This window comes from Mastigoproctus giganteus, chromosome 1 (genome assembly GCF_048544385.1).
Source record: "Mastigoproctus giganteus isolate SK-2022 chromosome 1, ASM4854438v1, whole genome shotgun sequence".
Lineage (NCBI taxonomy): Eukaryota > Metazoa > Arthropoda > Arachnida > Uropygi > Thelyphonidae > Mastigoproctus > Mastigoproctus giganteus.
This window is the reverse complement of record NC_143575.1, coordinates 206,792,547-206,813,681: the sequence shown is the minus strand read 5'-3', so window position 1 is coordinate 206,813,681 and position 21,135 is coordinate 206,792,547. Positions and strand designations below refer to the sequence as shown.

At 34.9% G+C, this 21,135-nt stretch overlaps 1 protein-coding gene across 5 annotated transcripts in view; it reads left to right on the top strand.

The window, feature by feature from the left end:
* LOC150091474 (uncharacterized) overlaps positions 1-21,135 on the top strand; it is an 86,818-nt gene that overhangs the window by 19,208 nt on the left and 46,475 nt on the right. For 2 of the 5 annotated variants that reach the window (XM_090375777.1, XM_090375770.1), the window contains exons 3-5: positions 11,087-11,175; positions 12,686-12,716; positions 13,644-14,286. In XM_090375777.1, coding sequence (XP_090231903.1) covers positions 11,087-11,175; positions 12,686-12,716; positions 13,644-14,286 — 763 coding nt within the window. The remainder of the gene's footprint in view (positions 1-11,086; positions 11,176-12,685; positions 12,717-13,643; positions 14,287-21,135) is intronic. The other 3 variants (XM_090375785.1, XM_090375788.1, XM_090375797.1) reach the window with 3 other exon arrangements.

Below are 21,135 nucleotides of genomic sequence, written 5' to 3'. Positions count from 1 at the left end.
GTCTCAAAAATCCTATCTGAGACTGATTTTTATGGATGCAGAAATTGTTATAGTCCAAGTTATGAAGCTTACCTTGTCAGAATTATTTCCATTTATAAAACAAAAACCGATTATTTTCTAAATGGAGTGCAGTTGATTGTCAAAAACAAGCAGTTGAAAAAAATAAAAATAGCTAATACTTCTATTTGTATGATTTTCCTTTTTATACAATAGATTTTACTTTTACAGTACTTAGATTACTTGACTGGAATATAAAAATTTTTTAAAACTCTTTACTGTGAAATGGTGTGTGAACAAAATGATGGAAACATCTGATAAGATCTACAGCTATGCACTAATATGGCATTGGGCTGCTATTTGCTTTTAAAATAGCTTGTTCTACATGGATAGATCCAAATTGAACTGTCTTAAGAGGCATATTAGACCATTCTTCAGGAAGGAATGTTTTCAGGCTCCTTGAGTGATGAAGGTAGAGGAAATCTGCTTCTCACTGTCCTCTATAAATATGCCCAGAGTAGCTCAAGGTTGTCTGGTAACTATGAGAGATGCTTTAGCCTCAGCATCATGCTCCTCAAACCAAGATTGGACACATCTAGCTTTGTATTGGAGCATCAACTGTAAACATGGCATTGTTTGCACCATGGGAGTGAACTGGTCACTCAGAATATCAAGATAATCAGTGGCAGTAATTCTCCCATTCAGGGTGATGATATGACCCAAAGAATACAAAGATATTGCTTGCCCAAACCATTGTTGATTCTCTGTTTGACAGTTGGTACAAGACAATCAGGATGACATACCCTTTACCAAATGCTTTCTCTGATGATTCGTCTGAAAATCGCATATTTCCAGTTTTTATGGCCCTTATGCCATTGCATCCTCTTTCTAGCATTACCATCAGCAACAAGTGGCTTGGTAATAGAGGCTTATGAATTTCAGCTTTAAGAAGTTCTCACCAAGCTGTTTTGAAAATAACTGGATTGCTGAGACTTGTTAAGTTCTGCAGTTATTGGGTAGGTAATTTTGTTTTCAGGCTGCAGTTTTCATTGTTCATTCTCTTTCAGTCAGCTTTTAATTTTCTGACAATTTGTCCTATCAGATTGTTTTCCCATGCTTCTGGAATGCAGACATTGCTTTCTACATAATTGGTCTGGATACATTTTACAAGTCTTTACTTACTTTTCTTTTCTTTACTTATAAACTGTTAAAAGGAAGGGGATGAATTAGATTGGTCCACTTGATATCGATGGTTCAACTGTTGATGATCCTGCTCAGATAGCTAACAAACTGAATGAGTATTTTGCATCTACATTCACACATGAGTTATTAATGGAGGAAAATGCTGGAAGTTTATCAAACTGTAACAGGGTGCTTAATGATTTTGTTATACCTGAGAGCAAAGTGGGGGAGAAATTGTTGAAGTTAAACATAAAGAAAGGCTCCTGGGGTGGATGGGATCTATCTAGTTATATTAAGGGAGGCGACAAAGGAACTGAGAAAACCCTTCATAATTATGAGAGTATCCTTGGTCTCGTGGGAAATCCCTCCAGACTGGAGACGTGCAATTGTATTCCCAATTTACAAAGGGGATTGTAGGGTGACATGAATAATTACAGACCAGTTATTTTAACTTCTGTTCCAGGTAAAATAAAGGAGTTGCTGGTTAAAGATGCATTGCAGGATCATCTACACAAGACTGCAGCAATAATTCAGATATAGCATGGGTTTGGTAAGGGAGAGTCTTGTCTGACAAATTTGATTGGATAATACTATGATGTGGTTACAAATGAACTGAATACAAAAAATAATTTTGATATCATATACAGCAGACTCTCGATTAACCGGGACACTTGACGACTTCAAAAAAAAAAAAAAAAAAAAAATCAGCCAGAAATCAAAAATTCAAGTAATAATTAGAATAGGTATAAACAGATATTTTGCAAGTCATAAATAAGTGACAAGCTGCAATATAAGTCGTCATTGGGAGATTATTAGTGTACCTATTATCTTGCAATCCCCGCTGTCTTCACACCCGCCACTCAAAAGAAAAGAGATCAAATATTTAGTTTGTTTTAGTCCGTTGCGTAGATAGTTGTTCCGTTGCAGTGAAAAAGGACAAATGATGGGTAAACAAACTTGAAATTATTCGAAAGTTTGAAAACGGTGCTTCTGTTAAATCTCTAAGTAATCATTATACTAAGGATGTATCAAAATGGCCAAACATTAACAAATATCGTGCGGAATTCAGATATTGTCAATAATAATATAGTAGCAATATGTTATTAGTCATTCCCGAGTTATGTAAAACTCGATGAAGTAAGAAGTCCTGGAACGTATTTCTTACGTGTGTCGGGGACTTTTGTATTTTTGGATTAACCAGGAAATCGATTATCCAGGATTTGTTTTTTACCATCTATCCTGGAAAATTGAGTTTACTGTACTTGAATTTCAGGAAAGCTTTTGACACTGTTGCATATGGAAGACTACTGTACAAATTGGAGCAGAATGGTAAGTTGCTACAATGGATAAAAGGGTAGTTGAGTGGGAGAAGACAGAATTTTACTGGTAATCAATCAACACAGCTCTTCATGGACTAATGTTATTAGTGGACTCCCACATGGTTTCGGTTCGGTGTTGGGCCCACTGTTGTTTTGTATATTTATCAATGATATTGATGGAGGTATATCAGGCTGTGTCGAAGTTTGCAGATGATACAAAGGTGGCAAGTTTGTTAATGGCAGTGTGCTACTGCAACAGCATTTAGAAAATTTGGGCAGATGGGCTGAGAAGAGGCAACTGAAGTTTAACATTGTCAAATGCAAAGTACTCCATATGGGTAGCAGTAACCCAAGAGAAATATACCAACTGTGTGGTACTACACTCAGGGAGGTGGAGAATGAAAAAGACCTGGGGGTAGTTGTGCAGTAAGATATGAAGTTTTCTGAGCAATGCTGCCAGAGCAAATCATGGGGTTTTGTCAATGATATACAGGAATTTTGCTAGCAGGAAATAGGGGGCGATTATCCTGTTGTATAAGGCAGTGATTAGGCTACGTCTTGAGTACTGCATACAGGTCTAGAGGCCTTATTTTAGGAAGGATGTAGATTTGCTTGAGTGTGGTGAGAAGAATGAATGGTCCCTTACTAAGAGAGGCATAACTTCTGCCAATTGTAGTGGGTATAGACTAGGCACTTGTGAGATGATCTGATTGAGGTGTATATGGCCTTGAATGGGTTGAGCATGCTGATTTCTGATGGGAATCTTCTGCTTGCTCAGATTAAGGGGGCATAAATTCAAATTGAGGCAAGACAGCTGTAGAATAGATGCGTGGAAATTTGCCTTTAGCAGTGGGTAGTTAATTGCTGGAACAAACTTCCATCTGTTGTGGAAGTTGATAGCTTAAATAGATTCAAGGAGGAACTGGACAAACTCTTAAATGGAATGTTTGTGTGAATTTTATTTTTGGTCGATGCTACATAAGCTCATGCGCTTGCTTTCTTGCGTCACATGCCTCTAAGTCAGCCGTGTTACCCACTGGTGCCCCTACTAAATGTGCACCAACAGTTTGACAACTTTGGAATTCAGACAGGTTAGTCATTTTTGTTTAAACAGTTTTTTGACTTTTTCACAGGACTACCTGAAAGAAACAAATTGCCACATTCATGTTTATAAATGTAGCCTTACAAAAAGTACTACCTTTATATCGTTATTAATTTTGCCCCCCCCCCCCACCCCCCCACAGCTTTTCCACAATTCGAGTGCAGGATGACCATATGTGTGTGTATATATATATATATAAAGCAACTTAATTACTTTACTGTTAAATTTTGAATTGGGGAAAAAAAATCAATAATTCATCTCCAGTTATTGAATTGGTTGTCAGGTATAGAATACTGAAATGAAAGTTTGGGTATACTGTAATGCTAAGATAGTACTTTTCATTTGCAATGCAAAGTTAATTTGAAATTAAATGTGTTTTAAGAAGACCTACCCAAGATTATTCCTTTATTATAAAATCTCTCAAAGAGTAACATTGCATTGTGTGTAGGGTAAAAGAAATGAACAAAGTATTGTATACATTATTTCTTGATTTCAAATGGTGGGTGGGAACTCTGTGATAAGATATTTTTTCATACAAATAAGTATAATAATGTTCAGTGTATAAAACATGCAAAATAGTGTAGCTCTTTAAAGTGAAGATCATAGTGTCATCTGTGCTGAATGCTTTATTTGCATTGTTTATTAAAGAACACCATCTTCTACGGTGTGTGAATCATGTGGTCCCATTAAGTCAGTGTGTAGTGATTAGAAATTAGATTAAATAAACACGTTGGTCATTTTTGCTCTTTCATCGTTGTAAAAAAATTCAAGGGGTAAACTGTGAAAGGAACATCCTCACTTTGAAAAGTGACTTTTTTGATCATTTTGTGCAAGTGGAGTACTTCTAATGAGATTGAGGCCATTGTAGTTAGTACATGGAGACTGTGATCAGAGATATTTCACAGCTGTGCCCCTGGAAAAGGTTTCATTCCTGTAGCATCCAAGTGACTGGATTTCATCCACTGGGTCACATGCTTTTTCTTGTCCTTCAGAATATAGTATACTGCAGTCTATCCACAAGTGACATTTCATTATCTTTGCTGCCTCCCTATTTTTTCTAAAGAGCCAAAACACAGCTCAACTTTTAATTTTTAATGTACAGGTTTTGTAATTGGTATTCTATTTTTATCATACTTGTTATATAGCATATATATAGCAGGTTAGCCTTTCAGGGCTGATATATTTTAAGTTGGCACAAAAATTGATTGAATAGTTGGTCACAATTAGGTTTTTTTTTTTTTTAATATGAAAACTAGAAACATGAGAGGTATTAGAACCTATGGTACTTAGTACTGTGCTTGGGTTGGAGGTTGAGAGAAGATATTTGTTGATATTAGACTTGAACTTCTGTAGACTAATTTTCAGGAAAGACATGAAGGAAGGAAGGCTGTTCCAGAAAATAACAAATAGTAACAACTTTTTGGGCAATTGTGAATTGGGCAGACTGACGTTTCATTTCTAGACGAAGAGGAGAACCAATGTCTCATCATGACAGTTGAGGAAAAATCCATTCACTGTATCATCTCGAGTGAGCATTGCTTCACACAATTTTTTTTTTTTTTGTGTGTTTTCTTGAGAAGTGAAGCATGTCATTTTGAGTATTATGAACACAGTTAATATATATATATTTTTTTTTTTTTTATGTAAACCCCAAACACGAGAGGTATTAGAACCTATAGTACTTAGTACCGTGCTTGGGTTGGCGGTTGAGAAGATGAAAGAAGATATTTGTTGATACTGGACTTGAACTTCTGTAGACTGTAATTTTCAGGAAATACATATGAAGGAAGGTTGTTCCAGAAAATAGCAGCAGTTGAATGACTAGACAAGGAAGATGAAAAGTTGGTTCTGTGAGTTTGAAGTCGGACAGTTAATGGATGTTGGCTGGTGGCTGCACGTGTTTGGACTGTTTTGAAAGAGAGCAGGAATTATAAAGCCAATTCAGAAGAACAGTGCCCATGGAAATATCTGAAGTAGAGGCAGGCATCCAGCAGAAACAGTATGTCTATGACACAGTGAGTGCAGAGACTGTTAGAGAGGAATCATTAATTAACCTAACTGCCCTCTTCTGAATGGAATCTAGAAGCCTGAAAGAGGATTTGGGGGCACAACTGGGGTGGTGGGAACAATATTCCATGGTATAGCGGATTTGTGATTTTTGTACAGAGTGAACAGCTGTTTAGAAGAAAAGTAACGCCAAGAGCGAAAGAGAAAACCAAGTTTTTTAGATGCAGAGGAAGCAATATTTGTAATGTGTTTGTGCTAAGAGAGATTAGAAGTCAGGGTAATCCCCAAAAGAGAAATCATTTTGCCTAGAAATCGGAGTGTCACCGAAGATAAGCATAGGAGCAGAAGAATCCTTTTTGCAAGATATAAGACCAGACTGAGTTTTAGAAGGGTTGAAATCAATTAAGTTGTCTTTGCCCCACTGGAGAATTACCTGAAGATCGGCATTTAAGGAATTGGTAGCAGATTTTCGAGAAGTTGAAGCTGATTGAGCAGGGCAAGGTTTCTCAAAATGGAAAGTGGAATGCAATATGCTATCATCGGCGAAACTATGGATAGGATTTCCAGTCAGTGGAAGAAGGTCATTAATATACAAGAGGAAAAGAGTGGGGGAAAGAACTGAACCTTGGGGGACACCGGCATTAGTGGAGAAGTTAGAAGACAGAGCCATCTACCATCACCCTCAGTGAGCGATCAGAGAGAAAACTGGATAACCAATTACAAAAAACAGTTGGCAAACCTTAAGATGGAAGCTTGTTTAGAAGACATTTATGCCAAACATGATCGAAAGCTTTTGAAATGTCAAGAGCAACTGCTTGTGTTTCACCAAACTTTTCCATTGAATTTGTCCATATATGTGTAACATAAGCCAGAATATCACCAGTGGATCAACACTGACTGAATCCATAATGGCGATCGTTGATCAGATGGAAGGTTTCTAGGTAGTTTAAGAGTTGGCGGTTAATTGATTTCTCCATTACTTTAGAAAGAATAGAAGTAATTGCAATGGGATGATAATTGGATGGGAGGGATTTGTCACCCTTTTTAGGAACTGGCTGGATATGAGCAAATTTCCAAGCAGAAGGAAAAACACCTTTGTAATAAGAAAGTGAAAAAAGGTGGCAAAGAATAGGACTAAGTTCAGGAGCACAGGTTTTGAGAACAAGTGGAGAAATACCATCTGGACCTGGAGCTTTCTTACCATCGAGATTCGTCCAAATCCTTTTGACGGAAGACCACAGGAGACATCGAATGGAGCCTGTTGGGAATGGTGGGAAGTTTTACCAAGATCATTAATACATGAGTTGGAAGAAAAATGGGATACTAGCAGGTCAGCTTTATCCTTGGCTGAAGTGACAACAGAACCATCTGGTTTGGACAGAGGTGGGAGCAGAGATGGGCAAAGGTTGGGGCCAAAAGCTTTCGCAAGAGACCAGAATGCTCGGCTACCATTAGGGCAAGAAGCAAGTTTTCTACTCTTAGCCTGTTCAAACTCTAGTTTGGACTGATTAATAACTGCTTTACAATTATTGTGAGCTTTGGTGTAGCCAGAAAATGAAACTGGAGAATTAGAAACAAGCCAATTACAATATGCAACATTCTTCTCTTGAACAGCCTTAGCACATTTATTGGAAAACCAAGGTGTTTAGATAAAGGACGAGATTTTAAAGTGGAGTATGGGATAAAGGATTCCATTCCTGCAAGAATAATTTCGCTGACACGATTGAGCAAACGTTGACATCAGAAGTTTTGAAACAGCAATCCGACCAAGGAAAAGAAGAAAAGAAATCTTGCAGGTCATCCTGTTTTGCATTCTTGTAATGCCAAACAACACGAGGTTGGGAATAGCCATGAGATGAAGGCTCCATTGGAGAAGAGTCAATCACCAAGTTGTGATCTGAAGTGCCTAAAGGACCTCTCACTTTGACCGTGTACTCAGATGGGTTTTTTTTTGAGAAAAAGATCAAGCGTGTGTTGGCTGTATGGTTGGTATTGTCTGGTATTCTTGTAGGTAAATGAACAATCTGTGCAAGGTCATTAGTAATTGCAAAAGCCTCAGCATCTCGACCAGGTGGGTCGGTGTGACTAGGAAACGGAAGCGAGCTGGAGGAAAATCACCAAGGAAAATTATCTCACTGTTAGGAAAGTTTTAGTGAAAAAAGTCAGTTTGCAAAGAGAGGAAGCCAAAGGGCTCCAAGTGATTAGTGGAGTTGGGAGAACGGTAGAGACATCAGATAAATTTGACATAATGAGGTAGATAGAGATTTTAAGCCAGAGAAGATCAAAGAGAGGAGATTCCAAATTGCCAAGTCTCTGACAGGGAATATCAGAATGGACATATGCACAAATACCACCTTTGAGGCAAAAGGAATCATACAGCGAATAATTTGGGCATCTGAGATGAGCAGTAGTTGAATAAACTGATAATGGAGATTCTGTCAGAAAAAGAACATGGGGTTTGGCAGACTGCTAGTCGTTCAGTAATAAAATCTAATTGTTGCGTAATACAGTAGATTTGGCAGAATTTTTCTATCTTGAATGTGGACATTACTCTGTCAATCTACATAATTGTCATGTAGATTAATTCTTATTAAGTTAGATTAAGAATAATTCTTAAGTTAAACTTCATTGAAGGAATTCTTTGAGATTTTTGTGATTGTGGTTCTATTAAACAAGGGCAGCACTTTTTCTGTGTTATATCCAAGCAGGAAGCACATCTTCAAATTGAAGATCATCTGTTTTATACACATTAAAAATTCTTGTTTAGAATAAATGTTTTTCTCAGATTTGGATTTATGTGCAGGAGGAGGAGGAGGCTGCATGATATTGATACAAGAATTGGTATAGTGAGTGATTTTGATTTGTCTTCTATTTAGTTTGTTTTGATCTCAATTTCACAGTAATCTGTTTACTGTACTCTTTAGGCGCCTCCGTAGCCAGGTGGGAAGGAGCAGCAGTGCGTAGCACACGCTTCTTGATTAGACCGGGGTTCGAGCCCGTCACCACCAAATACGGAGGATGCGGAAAGGTCAGGGAATGACCACAGCATATTCCTGGAGCATTATGGCCTTAGTTGCTAATGCTCCTAAAAACCAAATAACAACTGTACTCTTTACTAAATTTGGTAAAGATCATAATTGTGAATGATTTTAACACATTAACTGTGTGATGCATATGTGCATGAAGGGATTTTTTCATCCACCTGGATGAATACCCACCTGACTTTAAGAACCAAACCCCCCCCCCCCCCCCCCCCCCCCGTTTGGAAAAAAAAAAGTAATTTCTGTCAAGGAATCTTCACCAGCAGCTGACTTATTCAAACATAGCAAGAAAAAAAACCAAAAAATTGGTTCAATCTTGTATAGTTTTTGAATTTGTTTATAAAGGTAAATTGAGCTGGTAGCAAACGTGTTAAGGTAAGTAGTGGATGGCTAGTACTTGGTGGGAAAAAATGTTTTTTGAAACATGTCAAGTTCAAATGTGTTAGTGATAGAGTTTAATGGATAGTGAAAAAATTTCATTGAAATGTTAAATGATTAATTACAGCATGCCAATTATAAATTTAATGTAGATGGATTGGATTTGATTTACAGCTGTCTACCTTATAAAACAATGACTGCAATGTGATCCTTGTCATTGCAGTAAGCATAATAAAGTTTGTGCATGTCATGAATAAAACATAGAAATCAATTGTATTGCTATTGGAAGGATCTTTGAATTTGTAATATCTTTTTACTGCCCCTACAAAGTATGGTTGAAATTGTTATGCAAATTGACAGGTAATTTTTTCCTAAAGGGCTGCTCATGTTAATTGCATTGTCGATCAAAATAGAAAAATAGTAATTGCATGGCTCACAATGTTTTTCTAACATTAACCGTTTCATTTAAATTCCTATCATGAAATGCCCACATGAAAGCTGCATGAGTTAGTTGGTCTGTAACAATTATTTCCAGCAGGATAATTTACGCGACATTGATCATTCTAGAATGGTTCCAGGAGCACAAGGGTAACTTCACAAACAAAAAAACAAATGGTCAATTGGACTGGTAAGGGTAGCAAGGGTTTTTCTCTGTGAAACTGGTCTGTTATCTAGCAAAATAGAAAATTGACCTCAGAACACAATTTATAGATTATACCAGCTCATTGTGCTGTAGCTGAGGGGATGACCACTGCACAGTATAGTTGATTTGTCATGTGATAATTGAATTGATTGATGATATACTATGTTTCACGTATATAAGAATATTGTTGATATTTGTACACTGTACCATATCTATATGCATGACATATTTGCCAGTTTCTTGGGCCAGGGGCTGCATTTACTCAATAAATGAAAAATAAAACGAATGTTCTTTCACTAGTCACGAACGAACTTCATTTTGATTCTGAAAGACAATACATGTGTGGCTTTTGGCATCCCTGAGATCTTGAAAGGTCGCGCTTGAAGTTTTCTTGTAATGGTAATAAGACATTTTTTAGTTTTGGCAGCTTGATTGCTAGTGTTTCTGCATTGAGAAAGGTAAAATGTGTATAATGTTAGGGAAGTCCCGAGCGGTTCTTACCAATGATTGTTATTTTGTTACCTTCTGAGGAAACAAACAAATTGTGGGGGTTGAGCTGGTGCATTGACTAAATTTGGGTTTATCTTTCCCGATGCATCATTTCTGCAATCTGGATATCCTGACTTCTTGGGGATTGCTGTTGGATATTACAGATACCCAAGGTGCAAGCTAGGTCCTGTAAGACTCTTAGTATAATGTTTTTTGAAATGCTTGTTGGATTTTTGTGTTGTGCAGTGGCCATAGCATCATGTAGTCAAGTAATCTGCTCTACTGGCATATACTGTCTTTGCTCTGCTGTTTATACAACAATGGTTCATATACTGCTTTTTTGCTTTAGCTGCAAGTTTCTCTGCTTCAGAGCAGGTGATACAGATATAATTCTTACATTGTGTACCTGTACAAGTAAGAATTTGCCTCATTGATTACTTTAGAACATAACCCAGAGATTCTCTTTCCAGTGTGAAGAATCAGATATTTATCTGTTATTCTATATCTAAGTTCAGCAGCTCAAAGGAAGAACAGAAATGTGTTGATCACCTGGAACTAACGCTACTTTGATAAAGTGCAGTTAAATAGGTAGTAGTGGCAGACTTCTGTAGGCTATAAACAAATGGCAGCCATTGAGGAAGGTAGCTCACCTTTTAAGCTGTCCTAGTCTGCAGCCCAGAAGAGATTTCTTTTCTGTTTCTATAAACATTCATGGGCATCAGTGCCATTTCTAAGATTGCAAAATTGCTGTACAGAAAAAATGAAAGAGAAATAATTAACATAATACTTAATTTACAATAACTTACCAGTGGCTATCGGTAAGGTGTTTCTTTCAACTTATTAAATAGACAATTGTAGAGTGCTGTTTTAAAATGCATTTTCACTTTCATTATCCATGCTAATTTGGAATTTTTTTTGATGTATACATATTTAGGAAAGTCTGTCCGAGAGAATGGATCAGAAACACACAGCAATGCAGACAGTCAGGAAGATTTGGATGATGAAGATGAAGAAAAGGTAAAATAGTTTAGAAAGATGCAAAAATTTGTAAATGTGGGTAGCTTAAAATTAAATGATATTAGTATGTAAATTAGAATTTCATAAATACCATTAATATATAGTGGAATGTCAGTGTTTCTGCAAACTGGGCATTAGGATAGGCCAGTGCTCTCAAACTTTTTTGAAGCTGACAATGAGCATTACAAAAATAATGTGACACCTATTTACTATCAACTTGAAAATGTATTTTCAAGTTGATAGTAAATGGGTGTCACAGAAATTATTCACGGATCCCCGGAACTGTTTGTGTTTAAAACTTGCGATCTGTGGAGCACAGTTTGGGAACCACTGCTTTAAGCCATTATTTTCTTAACAGTCCTATCTTGGCTTTTGATACCTAAAAGAAAACACTAGATATGCCAAGTTGCTCAAATAAATAATAATATGTTTATAGGATTTCTTCATATCAACATTAAACTTACACAACAACATGATTTGTTTTCTTAACTTTAGCGTTTATATAACCAATTGTTGCCAAAGAACAGTTGAATTCAGTGAATAAGTAGTCAGCAGTGCTCAGGTTCAGAGAACAAGAACATTGCAAAATGGTAAAGCAGTGAACCACAAGTGTTTGTGTTGGTTCAGATAATGTCATTGAACTTATTTTTGTATGGATTTGATTACACCTTAAATACTTTTTCATATCTAAACATGATTTTCAAAAAAGTGCCAAGGCTGACCAATCACATTTGCTTAAATAAGTACTTCCCTTCATTTTTGCATACACCAAGGCATTTCAGTACTTCAGTTCTTCTCAAAATTCTAGTTGAGCCTTCTGGTCTCCTGACAGATCAGTTGTTTGCAACTTCTGTCTGTACTTCCACCTCTGTTAGATGCTGTCATTGATCTAACAGCATCTCATTTTTCAAAATTTTGCATTTGTGATCTTGATTTAAAAAAAAAAAATTCCAGAACAAACACGTTCCATTCAATGCTGTTCCAGAAAAATTTGAAATATTCTGAACTATGGTGTCTCTATTAAGGTTCTGATGGCATTTTTCCACCAATCCTTAAAATTTGTGCTTCATAGTTAACTCCTGTTGCCTCTTTTTACACTGGTGTTTTATCTTTTTATGTGAAAAAAGATTGTTCAGTGAAAATCCTATCCATAGTTTTTGACACTGATACTTTGCCATACTACACTTTTCAGTGTTGCTCTTAACAAACAGCTACAACTTTTATTCTAATTACCATATTAATTAGATTGCAGATTGAGCTTGTATAGATCAACTTTATTTTACTGTACCTAAATAAATGTCCCATTTTATATAAGTATTCTGTATGAATGTATTTTTATAACTACTGCAATCGGTTTTTCATATTGGCCATAGTTTTCAGTATGAATACCATTGCTTGATTTACTAGATGCCTTTCTATTAGTTTAAGCCATTATAATTATATTCCTGTTCTATTTTGTAGCATTGTTTGTCCACCAGTGCTTCTAATTAATTTTCTTTCTCTCCTCTAGAATGCCGATGAACAAAATGAAAAGAATGCTGGTAAGTTTGTTTTTTGTATATTTAAAATTATCTTTAGCATTTACCGGTTTAATGATATAAATGGACAGTAGCATTTGTAGTCTTTGAAACAGTTCGCATAGTTAAGCTAGTTTTCAAAGAATTAATTTTACTCTTAATGTTTATTAGAATGTAAATTTGAATACCTTTCGAATTTTATTTTGTTAGTGGAGGAACTTCAACCATGCATTTAGCGTGTGCATGTGTGTGCGCGTGTGTATGTATTGGGAGCTGAATTTATGAAAAAAGGACTGCTGTTGATCTACCAGATTTCTGAAATAATGCCAAAACATATATGGGCATATAAATTAGTTTGGAGAGATGAAGAATTGGATTTTATTGCAACATGAATTGTTCTGCATGTTTTCCCTATTTGGGTTTGAAGAATTTTCCTAAAAACCATCAGTTTTCACCCCTTTATAAAATGAATTTAGCCAGAGATGCTTGCAAAGTGAATCTACTTGAATTTTTAAATATATACTTCTAATGACCTAGTTCTTGAAATTCTGTTAGTACCTAAAATATCTATTAATTTTTTTCCAAGTATGATAGTACTAATAGTGCAAAGTGTGGACTTAAACTTTAAAAAATTGTTTCGGTAAATAACAACATTACCGTCACTTAAAAAAAATCATTAATTCTTAAGGGATATTCAGATAAATTGCATAAATTATTTTAAGAATTTCAAATGGATGTGTTAGTATGTTAACTAGAATATTTAAAATTTTCCACCCTTACTCGGCTGTTAAGCCCAAGATTTGTTTGAAAACATTGCAAAAAAAAAAGGATTTCGTCGAACACCGGCAGCTTTCATTAGAAATTTTAGCATATGTGGCTGGCCAGTGCCAAACTTAGATATTGTTCCACTCACAAGTATATAATAATGTTACCATTGAATTTTAACAACAGAAAAATCCAAAGAAGAAAATGAGAGTGTTGAAGAACAGAAGCGAAAGCAGCCAAGAGTTGATCCTGAGGTTGCCCACAGAAATGGAACACATGAAGCTGGAGATCACAAGGACTCAGATACATCTAGTGTAGGTGCAACATCCCATCTCTCTCCTCCCAAACCTGAATCGGCTCCAGTGGTTGCCCCCCTCACAGTTGAGGACACTATCACTCTGAGCTCATCTACCGTTAACACTAATGATAATGCATCACTTATTGTACATGTTGATGACACCCAGAGTGACATAGATGATCTTGAAACAGCAGCCAGTGAAAAGGGTAGTGATCAAGTTGAAGACTCTCACAATACTGTCCTTAATATACAGCGGTCTGAGGAAAATATAACTGTTACTGAATTAGCACAAGAAGGGGCTGAAGCTCCTGAAATTGTTACTGTTGTTGCAGAGGATGAAGAACTGAGTGAGACCTCTCCTAACACTGAGAAGGAACAAGCTGAAACTGCCACGTTGGCTGAGGAGAAAACTGCTGCTGAAGGGCAAGAACAAGATGTGGAGATGAAAGATGACAGCACACCAGCAAGTGCGCAGGACAATACAGCTGCTTCTTCTACAGCAGAGACCCCAACTGCGACTAAGACTAAGAGGTTTGTTTTTTCAGTACAGCCTTTAAATTTTGTATATTTCATCTGCCTTCACTAATTAATATGATTTAATCATATCACTTAATTGTCAATTTGTTGAAATGATTTGTTATAACAATGGGGCAAGAGGAACAATTATGCTTCACTAACCTGCTGGAAAGAATGGTATTGCAGTGTCATATGCATATATATTCATTACTATTGTATGATTTTAAATTTATCAAAAAGTAGGATATCAGTTAGGATATGTTTCTGTGATTTTCAGACTTTCAGTAGGTTTGTGTAGCACTTCATCCTGTTTTTGCTGTTTTAAAATTATTAATACTTATATTTGCACATCTCAGAGAAGTCAGTGTAAAGTAATGGCACCTCTTCATGCTTGTTAATGTGATTTTAAATAATTTTAGCTGTAAAAACAAAGTTCTTGTCAGAAAATGAGATATCTTAAAGGACTAATTATTAAATTCTGTGGATTTTATTTTTTATCAGATTACAGTAACATTGAATTGTACTGAAATACTTAGATAAAAGGGTTTTTCTGTTTTTCTAACTAAAAACACTAAATGAATGGTTTTTAAATGTATACTATGCTGAGTTATTTTCTATCAAAGCATAGCAGATCATTTGTTATTTCTGATTTATTTTTCATGACATTTGTTTTATAAATAAACTAATGGATGAACATGAAGACAATATGAAGCAAATTTATTCCCCTTAGCTGTGGAGACACATTTTGTGCATAGAACAAAGTTATGTAAAAGATGTGAACATAGCTTTATAAAAATGGATTGTTGGCATCATGAATTGCAAATTACATTTAAACTTGAAATTGTATAGAAGCACAGCATTTTATATAGCTCTTGAAATCAATCTCTAAGGAGCATGCAGTGCATCACTAGTGGTATAGCATTGTAATAGTTGATGATATTGCATTTTATTATATAAATTACATTCAAATTCTGCATCCATTATATATAACAGAATGGCATTATATTTTCAAAGTGTGAATTCTGATTTGGCACAGTATGGCATTTCAGTAAGAAAACTGGTGCTGTGTAGTAGAAAATTTTGCAACTAAAAGTGCATCTCTTGTACTTGAATTTCTTTCTGATTAATTGGTTAAATGAATGAAATAGGAATCACATAAGAAATATCAGGGAAAAAAATCACTTCTTAAATTGACATGCACTATTGAAGCTTATTCAAGATGAAACAAAGCAATTTGTTGAGCTAGAAACTAGTATATACACCTCAGTTTATTCTTAATAAATAAAGCCAAAAACAACCCAAAATAGTTTTTGGTCGGCTGTGGTAAAGTTTATTACCATATTTTTCCATCATTTTACATGAATTTCAAAGGTAACTGAACAGGTATACAAGTTATGAAAAGTTAATTATCGTGTGGAACAAACTTGATCTATTTTTACTGTTCAGTTAACAAATAAGGCGGCAGTTTAAGTGAAGATTATTTTGAAAGTTTCTATAATAATTCAGTGAAATTACTATGGAAATGTAATCAACTTGGAATGGCTAGTTCTGGGAAGAGATGTTTATAATCTCTCCCCAGAACATTGATGCCTGTGTTGCATTATAAAATGATTTGCATCAGACTTCATGAAAGTTATGTCTGTTTTTCAAATTTCACTCATTAGCATTGTTTCAGTATGCGTTTTCTGTCATGTTTTCCCAAGTAGCTCTACTGAATTTTGAAGGCATTGATATAATTATATTTATAGATTATTATCCTGATATATATTTTTTCCTAACACAGTTTGGAATATATGTGACCAAAAACTGGTTGAATATCAGCTTGTACAAAACTTGTTTAACCAAACCAAACTATAAAACCATCAATCGTGTTCCAAGCATGCAAGATTACCAGTTTCTATAGTTTAGGTTTGCTTTCATACTGGATGAATCAGTAAAATCCTTTAGATCAGGAAGTCCAACAACCATGGATTGCATGTGGCCCACATTTTATGATCGGCAGAGTGCCTCACTAGTAAGCTGAAATGCTTTAGTCTGTGTTTTGATAAACCAAGGGTGCAAAAACAGAGGAAAAAGTTAAAGGCAAATACTATGCTGCAGCAGGTAATATTTTTTTTTTCCTTTTCTGTAATTTTTATTTTATCTCAGTGTTATGGTTATAAACATTCTTTGCCAAAATAAAATAATTTTAGCACTTGATTTGTATATCATTGATATCCTGAAATGAAATAACATAACAATTACATCTATATAATAAATGTACCTTACCCCATTTGTAATCTTTAGTTGTATATCCCACATAAGTTGAAATGGAATAGTGCCAGAAGATTGCACATCCCTGCTCTGTATAATGTGAGAGGAGTGTATTCTGTTTTTTATTCAAATACAGATGACAATAATGATTGAGTGAGCAAAGTAATCAATTAGCAGTTTCTGGGTGATATACTGCTGTGCATTTCCTTGCTATTTTAATGTCGGAGGTAGGCTTGGATTTTTCTTTGTTCCAACTCGTTATCATTGTTGAAGTCGAAATTAGCTGTCCGAAGTATATGTAAAGTGTGAACGGGTGGGGAGAAAAGCTTAGTCTGTGGAAACTGATTTGGATTTTTTTTTTTTTTAGACAAATGTTTCCACATGACGTGCTGAAGTGTGGTGCTGGATGATAGAAAATGATTGGGGAATGGTCTTAAAATGAAGCATTTTCTGTTACTAGTGATAGCAGTGATTCAGATATCATTTGTAATTTTTCTTGATCATAAAATACAAAAGTGCAAGAACTCTTACTTTCTATAATTGTTATGAAAGGCAACTGAATGAAATAGAACGTAGTTGTGAGCTAGTTGCAGAAGATGTTGAATTGGCATAGTGTTGTTGCAACTCTATCATCATATTCATTTATTTGCAAGAAACACCATAAGTTTTGCCAGCTAAATTGAAATTCTCGTAGACATTTCTTGAGAAATTCTAAAAGAGTTTTTTAACTAAAATTTTGAACTCTTGCATGCAGAGATGGAGAAGATGAAACATGTATGCATAAGATGGATTATTCTGAATTTTTCAGCCCATATTACTTGCATAAGATGTGGGTGTTGCTATAAAATAGGTCATGAAGCGAATAGCCAGTTTTGATTAATCCAATTCTGAAGTTGTGAAGAAATTTTAGTATTAGTGCGGGCAATGTTGATGCCTTGAAAAAAGCACTTCATTTGCCCATTCCTGCAAATAATTTGTCTTGACATTGTGATGCTTGTTTTAAATGGAACAGATACGTGTATAGTGAGTACATATATATATATTTTTGTTTTTGTTTTACTCCTAACTTTTAAAGTGATCTAATCATAGTAGCTAACTAGATTGGTAATGAATGATATACCTTTCACAAATCCCTGCTCTGAACATTCAGCAAATCATAATATTATTTGCTGAATTGGCCCTGTTTCTTCTAACTTTCATTTGATAAAATAACAAATATTAATGGAATTACTGTGAGTATTATTCTCAGGTTGTAAAGCAGTGCTGTTAAAAGTAACCCAGCTATATTACATCATTCTGTTTGGAATCAAAAGAGAATATACACACCAAGAAAAATTATTTTTGGTGCATCAGTTAAATTACTCTGTCATAGTTTGTAATAACAAGTTTCTGTTGGTGTGTAAATAGTAAGAATATCAAACCGACATTGACAATGCGAGATTTTTCCATTTGGTTCTTTGGAAAATAGTTACCCTTCGATTTTTCTTATGAAAATGATAGTGAGATGACCGTGGAAGATATTTCACCTGTTATTTTAAACTAGAAGATAGTTTAGTATAAGATGTGCTGTTGTTGTGGAACAAATGGATTTTAAAGTGTGATGAGTTCTGTCCAACCACAAGCATGTTTTTGCATATTTTCAAAGATACAGGAATTTAGACCATCTACAAAATATAAAGTCCATTTTGGTTTTAAAATGCTGCAATTTGGTGTTTTTTTTTTTTTTTTTTCAAAGAGAATACTAATAGAAGGCCCTTGCTACTACAAAATAATGCACCTCTTGCAGCCATGGTACAGATTAGAATGTTCAGTTATTGTGACCATTTGTGTCCAGTATATGCTGGAGATGTAGTGTGGCAGGGTTATTACTGTTCATATCAAACAAGTAGGTGAAGAATCATCTCATTTATATAGATATGAATGTTTTTATATGCAAGAGATTAAATCCTTTAAGATCTTTATAAATGAAGAAAATTAACAGTTTAGAAAGGAGTGGTATTCTGGCAGAATTAGTGTTGCAAATTTATGTCTAGAAGTTTGCAGTTATAACTTAACTACTGTTTTTGTCATAGACTGCATTGCGTTTATAACCCATACAAATCAATGCATTATCTCAGGATTATTGTCAATTTAAAAAAATATAGGATTTATTTAACAGGGTTATATCTGAACTAGTTTTCAGTTGACTTGAATCTAAATCTTGTTGATATTGTATGCCATGATTCTCATCAACTCCCTTGACTGTCTATATTATTGCCATGCAAGGTAATTGGGGATCCAACACGAACCCTTTGGGACCCTGCTATTGACATTTATCTGTGAAAGGTGGTGTCCGTTAACTTCATCTAAAAAATGGGATATTTCATTCAAGATTTTGATGGGTGTTATTACTGGTTTACATCTATTCTATTAATATTAAGGTTTTGGGCATAGTAATTAGTATCATGTTATGATACAAAATATGAATGCCTCACAAATTTTATATATAGTTTGGGTTATTGATGAGACCTGCATGTGTGAGAAGAATTGGATTTTTGAACCATTACACAAGAATTTCTATACAGAATAGATCAGAAATTCTTTATACTGAGCAGTTAAAAGTAATACTACAGTTGTCTAATTAGAGAAAACTAGACTGCAATAATTGTACAGATTTAATCAAGAACTAAGTGTGTTTTACTAAAGTTGATGTTGAATCTTGATGTTGTATTTCATAGTGGAATCATTTCTGAGTGCACTGCATTTTCCAATGAAGTATGTGATTTCTTGTCTGACTTTAGTGGTAGGAAGAATTGATGGCTATGATTTGATAATGCAAAAATCAGCCAGGGCAGCTCTTCCAGATTCTTATATTTTTGTTGAATTATGCTAGCTGACATTGGTAGTTTTTCATTAAACAGGTAAGATATGGGAGTTTATTCAGGCAAAAATATCCACTACTAATCCCTCTGTATCCATGCTGACACTTAATTAAAACCAGTGTTTCTTTGGGTATGCCTACCACAAAACTGGTTTCAGTTCAGTTTTCATTAACTTGTTGCTTTTTTATTTATTTTTCTGAGGGTGTTTTCTTTCACAAATCCTTCCACAGGAAATAATCAGGGATTCAGATCTGGTGAGTGATAGCCAATGATATAATCCAAGATATTGAATAAAGAAGACCTTATCGTTAAAATGATGCTTTGGGAATTAGCCATATTTGCACTATGTGGTCCAGTGATTTGAGTTGATGAAATTGCATAAGAGTGCATTTTTTAGGATGCAATGAGTGTGGGTGTTCTTACTTTATTCACATAGCCAATAAAGTGGAATTTAGTGAATTAGTTTTGCATAGTTTTCAAATATAGATGAATTACAAAAGACTAATTGTCTTTCTTTTTTAGCATCACTCAAACAAACAATACTTAAAGCTGTTTTAAACTGGGCTTGACAAAAACTTAGATCTTATTTGTGAGTAATAGCTTCCTCTACATGTGCAATATTTTCAAGCATTATCTGACATGCATTTTTTATTGTCAAGAAAGAAACCTTTCTGGACATTTTCTCCTGCCAAATCTCAGTTGAAATTCATGCTGTACTCTAACAATGCTGCCAGTTTGTATTTTCAAATAGTCTGCACAGCAGTGTTTAGAAAATTGCTTACAGGATTTCCCATTAGGACATATCACATTCACTAATTTTCTGGCACTTAATCCTATATTATAATTTTGAGGTATGTCCCTGGGCTTGAAAAATTTGAGATACTTTTGAAAGTGGTATCTGGCTACCTTTGATGTTAGAAAAATTGATTTCCACAGAAGAAATCTTATAGGAAATTTTTGTAATTTTGCAAAAAAAAGGAAGTTATAATTTACTGATCAACATTTGCTTCCATTTGAGCTGTATAATAGTGTTCATCCTTCCACTGAATGTAACAGTTCTCCATTGTATTGTTGATTTTCCCAGTGAACTGTTCTGGATTTTCTAATCTGCAGAGCATGCAAATTCAATGGGAAAGTACACAATTTACATAATCTTTCCACTAATACCACAGGAAGTGGTACATTACAACCATTGCAGATTTCTGCCAGACAAACTACAAAGCAATCTGCTACTGATATTTAGACAAATACTGTTGGATAAAATATTAAGGAATTTTATAAATGGGAAGTTACATTAAATTTTGAATTGTAGCATAAAATTAATTTGTGGAGGAAGAGCTGATTTTATTGGTACATCTTGCTTTCACATTCAGAATACACTGAGAATACCAGTTATAAACAAAGGCATGATAATATCAAATGGCAGGACTTTGGAAACATCTTGTACTCCTTAGTAATTAAGTCCTGCAAGGACTTATTTTGATATATCAGGATTGCAAAACTAAGCTGACGGTAGTGGTCTTCACGCGAGGGAATTGAGTCAGCATGTTAACAGAAATCACTCTTTTAGGTATGTGGTACAGTAAACCTCATTATATAAAGAATTATATACTTATGTTATGAGGAATATTTTAAAATTTAAATCCATTTTCTAGTAGTTTTGTTTCCTCCATTATTAAATCAGATTAAGCTGCATGAACAGCTTTTATAGGATTTCTAAAAAAAATATTAGAAATATGAAGGCAAATTG